A 13,892-nucleotide genomic window follows, 5' to 3' on the forward strand; every position below is an offset into this window, starting at 1 on the left:
TGAAGATTATTGAGTGCAACCCTTAACCCAGGAGAGCCAAGTCCACCACTAAACCATGTCCCTCTGCACAGCATCTACATGTCTTTTAAATCCCTTCAGGGACAGTGACTCCACCATTTCCCTGGGCAGCTTGTTCCAGCAACCCTTTCAGGGAAGAAATTGTTCCTAATTTAAACCTACATCACCCTTGGTGCAACTTGAGGCCATTTCCTATTGTCCTATCACTTTTTCCTTGGGAGAAGAGACCAAAACCCTGCTGAGGAAGCCCGGCTCAATCTTGCCCCAAAGAAGAAAAACACAAGACAAAAGCTTCAGTGAACAACAGACACCCCAGTGTTTATTAACTCCAGATTAGTGTGATAGGCACAATGCTGCATCCATGGGATCTCTCCCCACACTCTAAGCCTGCTCCTTCAGCCTCTTCAGTATCTCCCTCAGCTGCTCAATCTGGGTGGACACACTGCTCTTGGCAGTGCCCCCCATGGCTGTGTACTGCTCCACACTGTTGACAACGTTGAAGACCTGGGAGACGTCACTGCCGATCAGGGGGCTGGGAAGGCAAAGAGAAGAGAGGTCAGGGGAGAGAGAAGGTGCTGCTGGCTGGCTTTACATGCTCACTGCCTGCAGAGATGGGGAGGGAGTGGAGATGGAGCTTTCTGTCAAGGAGAAAGACCTCCTGCAGCCCTGCTTGTGCACTTCTAGTGCCTGAGTGCAGCCTCTTGTGACAGATCAGAATCAGCTCCAAGAGGGGAGAAGGAGGAAGTTCAGAAGCAAACTCCTCATTTTAGGATGCTGTCTGGCTCAGGGATTCTGGGGCAGGGCACCATAAGGAGTCCCATACAAAGGCAGGCTGAGAGCCAGCTGTGAGGGAAGCCATGGCAAATAGTGACACAAACCTGATGCTCTTCAGGTCATCCAGGCTGAGAGCACTGATGGGGATGCCTTTAGTCTCGGCGAGGTGGACGGCCTTCCCGGAGGCAACGTGGGCTTGTCTGAAGGGCATCTGCAGTGAGAAGCAGAGGCCAGAGTCAGTGACCAGGCAACAGGGGTGTTTGTCAGAGGAAAAATGGATGTTTTCCCTTGTTTGGCTGGCTTGTGTTCACTTAGGGGAAGGCAATCTGAGTCTGGGTTTTCTGGGTTGCGAAGAGAGGAGGTGCTAGGAGGTGAAACTCCACCTTTAAATTACTATCAACTCCACCCGGCAGCAGTTCCACTAGCTGGGACACATGTAAAGCATGGGATTCCAGATTTCGTGTCTGCTGACCCAGACTGATCATCACCTGGGGACAGAACAGAAGGCCTCCTCTCAGGCCTTCACTGAGCAGCATTCTGCATCCAAAGAAATCAGAGTTCTGAATCTTCCTGTGGTACTTACTCCTTTATGAACCAAGTAGAGAGCCAGGTCAGAAGACAGTATCTCAGGAGTCAGTGCCTTCTCCATGTTCTCCTTGTTGATCTGCAGAAAGGAAGGTCATTATCATCAGGTCCTCCCTGGGAACATGTTGGCTGACAGTAGGGCCCATAATGAGCATCATAAATGAGCTACTGAAGCCTTCATCTTAAGGCCAGTCTAAAGCTCTTTCACTTTTACAGAACATGTGCCCCAGCACTGTTCAGTAGGGAGAGGCTGAAGCCTTACCTGGAGGGTAGATATCACTCCAGTGGCAACCTGGAGCACAATATTCAGGGTGTCCACAACATCAAAGACAGCCTCCTTGTCCTCCTGTGTTGGAATAGGGATGGAAATTGCTGTTAAGTCAACCTGCTGCAGCCCTAGATCCTAAAAGCCAGAGCAGCTCAGCCAGGAGAGCAGGTATGTGATCTCTGGGGCTCCTGCTGGGTGTCAGTAGCAGCACCCCATGCCTCAGCCCCTTCCTCAGCATCCTGCACACAAGCAGGGCAATGCAGTGGCCAGACTGCTCAAGAGAAGACAGCTGTGTCTGCTCAGAGGGATGGTGTGAAAACTAACATCTTGGCTTAGCAGGAGGGGAGGGATTGTGAGCTCTCATGAGGGGTTCGATTTGATGACCTCAAAGGTCTTTTCTGACCTCCAAGTTCTATCATACTAACATCTCTTTTACATCTTTTACCTGCAGATCCTTGTTGTAGGTGCTTGGCAGTCCTTTGAGAACCATGAGAATAGCAGCCAGCTGCAAGAGAAACAGGTGAGGCAGTTAGTTCTAGGAAGAGGAGGACATTGCCCCAGGAGTTGTTCACATTTCTTTACAGAGAGGCAAGAAGAAGGAACATCCTTCAGCCCTGCAGGAGCCATTTCCCCAGCCCACTCCTGCCCTTGGCAGGCTCACCCGTCCAAACACTCGTCCAGCCTTGCTGCGGATCAGTTCCAGGCTGTCAGGGTTCTTCTTCTGAGGCATCAGGCTGCTGCCAGTGCTGAAGAAAGGTGTGGAGGGTAAGGTAAGCAGGACCCCAGTCCCTACAGCTTCAGGTTGTGCAACCTACTGGCCCAGCCCTCTGAAAGCAACACAGAGGTTCCCCTTCCCCAGACACCTTGCTAGGGTGTAGGCAAGCAGTGAATTGCATGTGCTGAGTTTCTCATGGTTCCCACAGCAAAGCCTTTGGTTTTGCAGTCCTGTCTGGAGCTACCACGCAAGAAGGCTTCCCCTCAAAGCCCTCCAGAGGTGGCATCAGTAGCCAGGCTAAGTGTTGCTGCGTCCTCAGAGGGGGAAGGCTGTGCCTGTGCCACCCTGAGAGACAGGAAATCTGTGAGGACTGCAGTCCTGGCTAGTCCAGGCAGGGCTTTGGCAGCATTGCCAGCAGAGGAGGGAGTTCCCTTTGCCAGCAGCTGCTGGGGGGGGAGTGTCTGGAATGCAGGCTTGGTTGAGTTGCTGGAATCAGAAATCAGTGATTGATACTGAGGAACAGTCACCCTAAGGCTGCTTTCTGCCAGCCTTTTAATGCTGTGTCAGCCTCATGCAGCAGGGAGACCCCAACCACTGCCTCATTCTCTCAGGAGGGGATAGCTTACTCCCCAGAGACCAGTAACTTACCAGTAGGTATCTGAGAGGGTTACAAATCCAAACTCGCTGGTACTGTAGATGATGAGATCCTCAGCCATCTTGCTCAGGTGGATCATCAGCAGGGTGGCCATAGAGAGAAATTCCACTGCAGAGAATTCAGGAAATCAGGAGGTGGGAAAGGTGCTTGTTTGCCCAACAACCCGGCAAGCTCTGACTGGAGCTTTAGAACCACTTCCAAGTCAAGGATTTCAGTCCCCTTATTAAGGGAGGTTAACTAGGAAGGTCTCAGATGCCTGCTTCTAAAACAGAGGTTGGAAGAAGTGTTTGAGTTGTGCTTACCCACAAAGTCTCTCTCACTAACAGCATCCATGCTGTTCAAACTTATGGAAGCGAAGTCCAGCTCTGTAAGGAAGGTGATGGACAGAGGAGGTCAGGCTTGACATGTCTGGAGCTTGAATGCAGCAGGTTGCCCCAGCATGCAGGTGACTGTGAGCCCTGGAGCAGTCCCAGGAACACAAACACTCTGAAGTGTTACACTGAGTGGGGACTTCATTAGCCCTAGGCAGGCAGTGGCTGTTCCCACACTGACCTCACAGGCATTGCCTGCCTCGTTGCAGTAAAGCCTTGTAAGAGAAAAGCTTTAGGTCCAGGACAGTGCATTACAGTCCTGTTGGGAGCCATGTGTCAATGCTTCCCTCCCTCCTAGATATCAGCAGTAGATTTCTGCCCCTCAGGCACAGGAAGACATTTACCACTACGCAGCAGCTCCCTGTCAATTTCCAGTGGGTTGCCAGCCAGAGCACCACTGCCAGGGAGAAAGAAACAGAAGTTATGCATGAAATCCTGCACACTCCAACCAAAACTGAGCTCTAGGCTGCAGGGAAGGCACCTCTGAAGATGTTGCAGAACAAATCAAAGCCCAGTGATTACACAAACAGCAGACCTTACCTTCCCAAAGGCAAGACATTGATCCTCTTCTTTATCTCTATCATGCGCTCAGAATCCCGGGTCAGAGCAACAGCATGGCTGGAACAGGAGAAAGGAAGCACCTCAAGTCAAAAAATGTTGCTTTCCTTTTGCCATACCTGGAGCCTGGGATCCCCTCTACATCAAAAGAAGCTTGCAATGGAGCCTGGGCACTAAGGCCCTTGGAAGTGGAACAGCCAACACCATAGGAGATTCTCCATCTCAGCCCATTAGCTAAGGCTGGAGTGTACAGGGAGTCAGCTCCACAGACCACTCACTGCTTGGCTCCTGGCTTGGACACTCCACACAAGGAGTCCCTGCTCCAGATTCAAGGTTGGCTCTGGTTTGTCACCACCCACAGATGCCCCCTCAGAGAATGATGCACTTCTAGGCTCAAGTGAGCAGGGCCCCAAGGGTGGAGAAGGCTTCCTGCAGCCAAGTGTGAAAGGTGCTTGGTTACCTGAGCAAGAACTGGCTCCATCTGATGGGCTGAGCTTTCTGCAGGTGAGTGTAGCCAGGCAAGATGACATCAATTTCTCTGCATGGGAAAGGAGAGAAAGAGCTGAGCAGCAGCTATTGGGATGCAGGGCAGTGGCAGGTACCCTCCAGGGTTTCCTAGCAAGGTGGTGAAGAGAACTTCTTCAGCCTGTGTTGTGCTGAGGCTGGTGTGTCTCTTCCCCTCCCTGTCCCTTTTCAAGCTAAGCACACTGGCTTTAGATCTGCTGATCTTGCAGTGTGCTGTGGCTACCTGAGGCCTCCCTGGACAATTGCCAGGTGCACTGAACCCTCTGTAGCAGGCAAAGATTCCCCAGTCCCCAGATGGTTTGGAGGGTGGTGTGTGAGGAGGAGAGCTAGAGAGAGAGTCACCACAGCTGAGCTTTTCTCATACACAGCAACTTGAAACATGCTCAAGTTCCCTCCTCCTTCAGATGGATTTGGTGCCTTCCAAAGCCTTGTGTGCACCTCCACCCTCAAGTGCTTTGCTAGGGTGCAGTGGGGGAAGAGGAAGGTCTCTGTGATACGACCTGTGTGGGAAGAGGGGCTGCTGTCTTTCTCTGTGCTACCACACAGCACTGCCTGGCTGTAACCTGCTCCACAGGAGACCCTGCTGCTGCCCTGATGGTGTCAGTCAAAGAGCAAGCTGGAAGTCTCCTGCCCCAGCAAGGCCAAGGCCATGGATTTGGAAAAGGACTCACATGGCAGCACGTTCCACCAGGGTCTTGATGAGCTGCAGGAGGTGAGTGGAGATGATAGAGAGGGAATTCTTCAGGAACAGCTTCAAGTCAGTCACCACCTGTGTGAGATTGGCCACAGTCAGTCACAGCAGGATGGGACAGGCTTAGTGAGTGGCCACTTGTGCTGCACAGGAAACCCTGCTTGTGTTGTGTGATGGGGAGGTGCAGCTCCTCCCATCATGTGCTCATCTTGCTGTGGTGGTGTCACTCTGCCTTGCTCCCCAGGAGGAGAGCCAAAGGCTATTCTGGTTGGAGGTCTCCTGAAGTGAGGTGTGGGAGGAGTCCCAAGCAGCTCTGTACATACCTGGTCATTCCTGCTCCTCCCAGTGTGCAGCTTCCCAGCTACATCTCCAATCAGCTCCTGAGGACAAGAGGAGGGTGTCTATCAGTGCCTCTGGACTCTAAGCAGGAGCCTCCACATGAGCAGACCTCCTCCCTGCCCAGAAGGGACTCAGCTCTGGGATCCTGTGAGTAGCCATGGGGTCTCTTCTGGGGAAGGGCAAGTTTGGGTTCAGTGCTGGTACAGTGCCTCTTCCACCAAAGGGGTCTTGGAGACACCCTGGGCCTTCAGTGCCACAAGGTGCAGAGGAATTTCCCCGAGGGACAGAGGCACAGACACATCATGCCAGGCAGATCTAGCTACAGAGGAATGGGAGCAAGAGGTTAGAGAGGACCCAAACCTTTAGCCTGCGTTCGTTGGCAGTGTGGATATCCTCATCGCTTTGGGTCACCACAAAGACTCCTTTAGACCATTCCTCAGAGATCTACAAACATCAGCAGAAACACCAGTCAGCCCCTACTGCTCCCCTGCTGCATGTGGGGCTGTCAGTGTCCCCAGCAAAGACCAACTTGTGCCATCCCAGTGGAAACCAAAGTGTGGATCCAGTCCCAGGCGAGCTCTGGCATTGCTGTTCTTTCAGGCCAAGGCTGGCTGCTTGCTCTATCCTGAGGCTGTCTACTGCACTTGGTGGCATCCATCTCTCCACCCATGATGGTTCTGCAGTGTTGTGGCCATAGAAAGATTTAAGCATTGCAAGGAGAAAGCTGAGATGTCAGTGACTGCTTTAGCATTGTCCTCTAAGCTTGTCCCATAAAGCATTAAATAGACCAACCATTGCCCTTGGTGGGTGAGCTACAGAAGTGGCTCTGTTACCAAAGAGCTTAGCTGTGGACTTCACCCCTATACCAAGCTTTGCATCACCTCCTGCTGCCATGGGCAGCCAGCCCCAAAAGTGTCCCAAGTGCCAACAGAAAAGGAGTTGACATGGAAACAATTCCTAGAGAATGTTCAGACTGAAGAGGACTCAGTCTGAATCCCACCTCAATGAGGCAGCAGGGCTGCAGTGTTAATATGAGCACTGACACTGTGCTCATCAGGGTTCAGGCCCTCCCTGGGGGCTTGTCAGCTGGTTCACATCCTGCTGCTGGCCTTTAGCCGTTCAATTTAGGCATCAATCCCCCACCCAGAGTGTCTCCAAGAGTACCAAGCTCATCTCAGGGAGGCTGCTACAAATGCTCTCAGATAAGGAGTCATTCATTTCAGCACATGACAGATGAGAAGGAAATAGATACCTTTTCCAGGCCACCCAGGATCTTCTCCAGCTCAGTTTTAGTTAGGATCCCAGCCTTCTCCAAGGCTTTGGCATAGGCCATGCTCCCCTGGATATCAACCTCAGACAGTCTCTGATCAAAGGTAATGGAAGAGCTGAGCATCTCCATGACTGGATCAGTGCTTCCAACAAACCTTCCTGCCATCATTTTATCCCCCTGCAAGTAATGAAGGCAAGAGGCATGTTCAAACAATGATATATATCCTAAAAAATCAGTTAATGTCCATCCCACTCCTTATCCAAGTAAAACTGAAGACATACTCAGGAATGTCTATTGTGTCCTGTATCACTGACATGAAACCTTCTGAACTTTAAGACCTCTAGCAAGTAGGTGAAGAGGTGGAGAACATGTCACTGCCACTAGGATTTAGCCCTTGAGGTGTCAGCTCTTGCTCAGAAATCTTCCAAGCTACTTTACCTCTGCAGGACTCTGCAGGGAGTCCTTGAAATTAAAATCAGGGCATATGGTGCAAGACCAGCATGGGTTTGTCTTTTGAGGCAGCTGCTGATCACTGACCCTTTGATAGTCTCCTGAAAGGGAGAAAAGGTGAGGGAGGCAGAGATATAGTGATAGCTTGTGTCTGCTGGTACTTGAAAGAACTTTATAGAGCCCACTTTTTTTGTGAGGAGACTGTAAGAAAATATTTGGTTGACAAAGAGCCATGGGCCAGCACAAACCACATCCTCTGAAATCCTCCTGTAACTATGCAGTGCTTGAACCATGCTGAGGACATCACACAAGCTTTAACGTCAAATGGGGATAAAACCTGTGAAGGTGCAGACTACAGAGAGCGACATCTGGCTACTTTTCCGCAGTAAAAATGTTCAGGGGGAAACGAAAAGGAAAGAAAAAACCCCGCGGTCCCAAACTACCCCCCGGAAAGTCTCTGAAGCTGCGCGGCGGCGGGCTGCGGCCACCTGCCAGCTACCATGGACAGCAGGCGGCTGCCGCCACCGGGGCCGGAGCCAGCCTGTCCCCAGCGGATCTGAACCCCCTTGCCCGAGAGCAGAACAGGAGAGAGCCTGAGGAGGCCGGGATGTAGGCATGGGGGGCTAGAGAGCAAACTCTGAAGCAGAATTGTCAGTAGGAGCTGCGGGGTCGTGGGAAATGGGAGTTGAAAAAACAAAGTTTTTCAGCTCCTCGCTGGAAAAGCAGTCCCTGAGTGGGTAGTGCTGGTGGGCAAGGGCTTGCGTGGGGAAGAGGTGTCTAAGTCTGCCTCCGAGGTGTCTAAGTCTACCTTCGCTACATATAGTAGTAAAGATTGACTTAGACCCCTCTGGGTCTTCACCGGAATCAGAAGTGAATTCTCCATTCAAACCCCGCTCAAACGAGCCAGTTAGAGCAAAGCCCCCGCAGGAGATGGGAGGATGCCCTGCTGGGGTTATCACACAGTTGAGGTCCCGTCCGCCAGAGCACCCCGAGACCACCCCACCGGAGAAGCAAAGTTCACCCTCACCTCGGCTGCCATTTCGGACGACGTTTTGCTCGTTTGTGCAGCGATCCTGACAACTGGTGCAACCTGTGGAACAGCGAGGTGATGCTCGGCTCTGCCCCGCTCGCTGGTACAGCCCAGCCCGGGGTCTCCGCTGCCAGCCCGGACCCGCCGGGAGCTGCGGCCCCGCTCACCTGCTCCGCAGCACAGCCCCGGCTGTGGTCGCTCGCTCGCTCGCTCGCTGCTCCCTGGCCCCGCCGCCCCGCTTTTACACGCCTCGGAGCGGGGCTGGCGGCTCGTCCCGCCCCGCAGGGGCGGGGTGTCCCCGGGGCCGGCCCCGCTCCGGGCCCCCCTCCTTTCAGCCCCCTTTGTCCTTACCACAGGCCTCCTGCGTCTGGCCCCTGCTCGACCAGCGCACGATGAGCAGTCAGGGAGAGAAGATGCTTTCGATGCAGGTGGCTGCAAAGGAGGAAGGTTGGGAGAGATGCTTTCGTATTGCCTGTTGGTGAAGGTATTGGTGTAGCTTTAGGCAGAGCTCCTGCGTCGCCTGAAGGTCTTGTTTGTGGACAGGTCAGCTCCTTTTCTGGGAAGATCCTTGCGCTGAAGGAGTCTCATCGCTCTGTTGCACCCCTCCAATGTGTAGTCTGTGATAGGAATGTAATTGATATGATGACTTGGATCATTGTTGTCCTGTCCCTGTTGCCTCCACAGCAAATGCATAAGAATAAAATAGATAGGAGCTAGTTTGTCTTTCCCATTTCTGAGTGGATGACACTTCCCACTTCCCCTGCTCTTAAGGATACTGCAGCTCCAGCTCTAGGACTTCTGTCACCAGTTGCTTGGGGTCATGCTCTCACAGAGGCTCCTGAGAGCCTCAGACTGTGGCAGTGGGATGTGAGGCTGTGCTCTGCAGCCTTGGCAAATAGCCTGTATCTTAAACTCATCAAACTCTAAATATCGTGAAGGTAAAGAACTGGTTCAAAATACCTTTGGGAGCAGAAACTCACTGTAGCTCAGCACCAGGTTCTCATTAATTCCACAGCCACTGAGCACTTCTCTGCAGCCACTCCACAGAAAGCTGAATGTTTGCTGGTTCACCTCACTTAGTGTGCTGCTACAGTATCATATTCTTCCATTTGTGTGGTCCAAGCCTTTCACAGAGCTCAGGAAACACATTCCATCTTTCTCATCCACATTTTGTTGGGTTATTTTCTTCCTTTAAGGGGACCTTCTTGTCCTTTTCTACTGTTCTCTCAGTTCTCCAACTTACCTCCTTTTCATTTTTACACTAGGAAAACAGTGCTTGGTCATGTCATGATCATGTTCCTTCCTGCTCTGAAATCCTTCAGTTTTCTTGCCTTGTTCACCCTTTAGGAGTGTCCTCATCCTTCCTCTGGGCTTTGATAGATGACTGATGCTTTGGGAAAAGAGTAAGCACTGAATTTATAACCAGAGTGCATCTGTGTCAATAAGACCTTATTAATCTGTGTCTGAAATTACATGTGGCAGGGACGTGTGCTTCCACATGGGATCTGTCAGCAGTATCCCTGGGTGTTTAGCAAACTCCATAGGGATTAGTTTGCTTGTAGTATGCTGCTTAACTCCTGTCCCAGTTTGTACTGCAGAGATTATTAATCCTCTCTTTTCCCATTTTTAGATGAAACAGGCAATAACTTTCCTTTCTGTATCATAAGCAACATAGAATTTAAAGTAGTATTTTTATCATAAAGATGGAAGGGAAGCTATAGATCCAAGCAGAAGTCAGTAATGTGAAAATGAACATTGAAGAAAGAGACTTTCTTAAAGAGACACTTGGAGCTGGAGAGATGAACTTTTTTTGAGGGTGAAACAGTGAAACAGGTTTTCTAGTGCACACTGAAATGTAGTCTCATTGCTATCTTCTCTACTTGTTCTCATTCAGATGGCTCTCCACTTCTAGTCATCTTTCAGTATCTTATTTGCATGGTGAAATAGAAAGATTATCCCCCTCCCCCAAACCACTCCACAATTAAATACCAGGGAAGGGCTGAGGGAAAGGACTTCCACATGTTTTCCTTTCTGGCACAGTGAGTAGCACATCATTCATACCTCACTATTCCCAGCTTCACCTTTTCCAAGCTGATGTACAATGAGGTAGTATTGGAGAGCAAATTACCTGTTTTGCAGCACAGAGAAACTGAATTAAATGTATTTTAATATCCTCAAAGATTTGAACTTTATTTATAGTTGCTTTTGTAATCAGTCACAGCTTTACTCTTCCTTTCAGAGTGCAGTTTGTGTTGGGTGAGCACAATCCATGTTGGGAGCACAGCTCTGAGGAAGTGCTTTAGCGGTTTACAGTATCACAGTCTCACAGTATATCAGAGGTTGGAAGGGATCTCAAGAGATCATCAGGTCCAACCCCCCTGCCAAAGCAGGATCACCTAGGATAGTCCACACAGGAGCACATCTAGGAGGGTTTTGAAAGTCTCTAGAGAAGGAGACTCCACAACCCCCCTGGGAAGCCTGTTCCAGTGTTCTGTCACCCTCACTGTAAAGAAGTTTCTCCTCACGTTGAGGTGAAATCTTCTATGTTCAAGTTTGAAGCCATTGTTCCTTGTCCTATCACTGTGTACCACCGAAAAGAGCCTGGTCCCCTCCACTTGACACCCACCCCTCAGCTATTGATAGACATTGATCAGATCCCCTCTCAGTCTTCTCTTCTCAAGACTAGGTTTGTAGAATTCCACTTTTCATAACAGGACGTATTTTCATGACTGAGTCCTGGATGGCATAAAGTGCTACAGTTCACCTTCTTTAAAAACATTCCTTTTTTTTTTTTTAACTGTCATTTTGGTTTAGAACATGGATTAAAAAAAAAAGCTCTGTGAACTGAAAGTGCTGGTCAAATGCACTGTCAGCTAGACTGGTGTGAAGCAGTGCTGACATTTTTTTGTTAAAAAAGAAAAAAAAAGGCACCAACCTTGTTTAATGAATTTTGAATGTAAAAGAAGAAAAAAAAAAAAAGACACTATAGGGTGATCAGTGAAATGCTGAATCCAGTAAACATCTTTCATGACAAAGAATACAAATACCCTGCAGATCTGCTGTCAATGGCAATTACTAGGCCCCCTGCTTTCAATAGTTAATACCGAGGCCCCTTTCTCACCAAGCCTTAGTGGTAACAATCACAAGCCAATGTTTAAATGTTGACATGCTAAGCACATTTAGAAAAACCTATGTCTGCATTCCCTATGGATGGTGCAGCATAACTGTCTAACACCTAAAGTGCAGCGATGAAAAGCAAAGCGAAGGGAGCCTCCTCAACCTCACTTGAATGGAAGGGTAATGAGTTCTCTCTTAGATCTTCCTCTTCTCCCCTGCACAGTATCAGTGGACCTGCAGCTGGTCCATATATATATTTTTACACCCTAACACACTACGTGTCCCCATTGGAAAATACTTAGGAAGAATGTTTCTATTAGAACCATTGGGGAAAAAAATTAAAAGCTGTTGAGAAGCATTTATATCATGCTGACCATCTAGCCTCTGGAGGCTTGTACTGCATGGTTCTTAAAGGAATAATCCTTAACCCATGACACATCATCATCAGAGATGGTTAAAAAGTTTATCAGCAAAGATCTAGAGTGAAACTTAGACAAACGCTGAAAACAAAGATGATAGATTTGTACTGGAGGAGGGATGTAAAGAGGAAATACAAAGAAGAAATGATAGACTGAAAATTCTGAACCTGTATCTAAAGAGAGTGAGGAAAGGATAGCGAAGGATTAGTAGATTTCTGAAACAAAACTCCAAAACTGGATAGTCTGGAAATACCACATTTTGAAATAAAAGCTGCCATCCTTTCTTTTCTTCTCTTTAGCCTGGCTGGGAGCTGGGGTACAGACAGTATCATGTGCAGGGTTTGAAACATGGCAGAGAAGTTCCAGAGCATTTGTTGTGCTGGTTTTGGCCAACTTACAAGGTCAGTTAATCCTGACATGAAAAAGGACAGCATCCATTACATCCTATCTGAGTCAGACCAAAGGCTTTCAGCTGGCAGTTTGAAGACCTTTCTCCTCACTCTTTTTCCATAGGGGTCTATGAGAAGTGATTCTGGAATGTAAATTAAGTTCTGTCTGTACTACAGTTTGTGTGTGGTGTGGTCCACGTGTCCATTGAAGCTTTTTTTTTAGGAGTCTTCAACTGAAAAAGCTGTAAAAACCTTGCAGCAGGATTTTAAACTTTGCCCAGCATTTGGGTATCTGACAGCCATGGTTCCTGGAGAGCTGGGAGCTGTTTCTTGCCCACTATTCTGATATAGAAGACTCTTCCTGCTGAGCTGCAGTTTGCTCGCCTTTTTGGAGATTAGCTTAGGATTTGCAACACCCTAAGGAGAAGCAAAGTCCCAAAAGTGGGAGTAGACTTTCTTCTGGCTTGGTTTTGGACAGAGAATCAGGTGGTGGAGTTTGTGCTAGTATTGCAAGATGAGAGGTTGCCAGCGTAAGTCTAACCCATGCAGTTCTCTAGGTTGCTCTTAACAGGTCTGCTGCAAACAAGTGAGTGTAAGTGTGTGTGACTCCTTAGGGGGCTAGTGTTGGGTTTACATCTAAACTTTTGCCTGAGAAATAATGGCAAAATTAAGTAATTAACATTTCCCAGGCTCTCAGTCTCTGAGCCAGTTTTCCTTGCTGCAGCCAACAGGATTTTTAGCTGTTTACACCCAATCAAGTCTCTTCAGTTTTCTTGAGAGTGAAAAGGGCTCTTGCAAAATTTAATAGCATATTGATTAAGTGGGGGAGAGTCACAGTGATATGTCTGAAAAGACATAAAATGAATTTGGTAAGATGTATGTAGAGTGCTTTAAAACATGATATAGAATCATAGACTAGTTAGGGTTAGAAGGGACCTCAAGGATCATCTAGTTCCAGCCCCCCCTGCCATGGGATACCTGACACTAGATCAAGTTGTGCAGAGGCACATCCAGCCTGGCCTTGAAAACCTCCAGGGATGAGGCTTCTACCACTTCCCTGGGCAGCCTGTTCCAGTGTGTCACCACCCTCATGGGGAAGAGCTTCTTCCTAACACCCAATCTGAATCTACCCATTTCCAGTTTTGCTCCATTTCCCCCAGTCCTATCACTCCCTGACACCCTCAGAAGTCCCTCCCCAGCTTTCTTGTAGCGCCCTTCAGATCCTGGAGGGCCACACTAAGGTCTCCTGGGAGCCTTCTCTTCTCCAGAGTGAACAGCCCCAACTCTCTCAGTCTGTCTCCCTAGGAGAGGAGCTCCAGCCCCCTACAGTTCAACCTCACAATATTGTGGTTGCAAAAGACTAAAGACTTGATCTGGGAGGATCTTTACAACACTATTTTCCCCTTGTTATACTTAGCAGTGTCGAAACTGGAGCAGATGTTCAATACATATATTCATGGAAGTGGCTCTTAATTCTTTCTGTAGCAGTTACAAGTTGGGGGGCGGGAAAACATTAACTATCACAAGCATTGGTGGTTCAGTGGTAGAATTCTCGCCTGCCACGCGGGAGGCCCGGGTTCGATTCCCGGCCAATGCAACTGATATTTTCTTCCCGCCCCCTCCGCTTTTTCTCCCCCCCCCTCCCCGCCTACCTCCCTACTATTTCTCCTTCCTTTTCCGTTTCCGTCCCAGCCTCTAAAACTTCCTGCAGCTCAACC

At 49.3% G+C, this 13,892-nt stretch overlaps 1 protein-coding gene and 1 non-coding gene across 3 annotated transcripts; one reads left to right on the plus strand and one right to left on the minus strand.

Annotated features, from left to right (window-relative positions):
• Nucleotides 1-399: 399 nt before the first annotated feature.
• Nucleotides 400-8,258, minus strand: LOC128976813 (argininosuccinate lyase). 2 transcript variants are annotated; one of them, XM_054394183.1, is made up of 16 exons: nt 8,247-8,258; nt 6,752-6,946; nt 5,860-5,943; nt 5,484-5,540; nt 5,141-5,238; nt 4,405-4,482; nt 3,927-4,004; nt 3,731-3,783; nt 3,318-3,380; nt 3,009-3,123; nt 2,307-2,391; nt 2,091-2,150; nt 1,640-1,723; nt 1,376-1,456; nt 897-1,003; nt 400-550 (listed from the first exon to the last, which is right to left on the minus strand). In XM_054394183.1, exons 1-16 carry the CDS (start codon nt 8,256-8,258, stop codon nt 400-402), a joined length of 1,401 nt encoding a protein of 466 aa, XP_054250158.1. The 2 variants fall into 2 exon arrangements, with proteins under 2 accessions (XP_054250158.1, XP_054250157.1); XM_054394182.1 differs by having other exon boundaries at nt 8,241-8,258.
• Nucleotides 8,259-13,700: 5,442 nt separating this feature from the next.
• Nucleotides 13,701-13,771, plus strand: TRNAG-GCC (transfer RNA glycine (anticodon GCC)). Its single transcript has one exon. It is a non-coding gene; the product is annotated as a tRNA-Gly (tRNA).
• Nucleotides 13,772-13,892: the final 121 nt, after the last annotated feature.

Source organism: Indicator indicator, chromosome 30 (genome assembly GCF_027791375.1).
Source record: "Indicator indicator isolate 239-I01 chromosome 30, UM_Iind_1.1, whole genome shotgun sequence".
NCBI lineage: Eukaryota > Metazoa > Chordata > Aves > Piciformes > Indicatoridae > Indicator > Indicator indicator.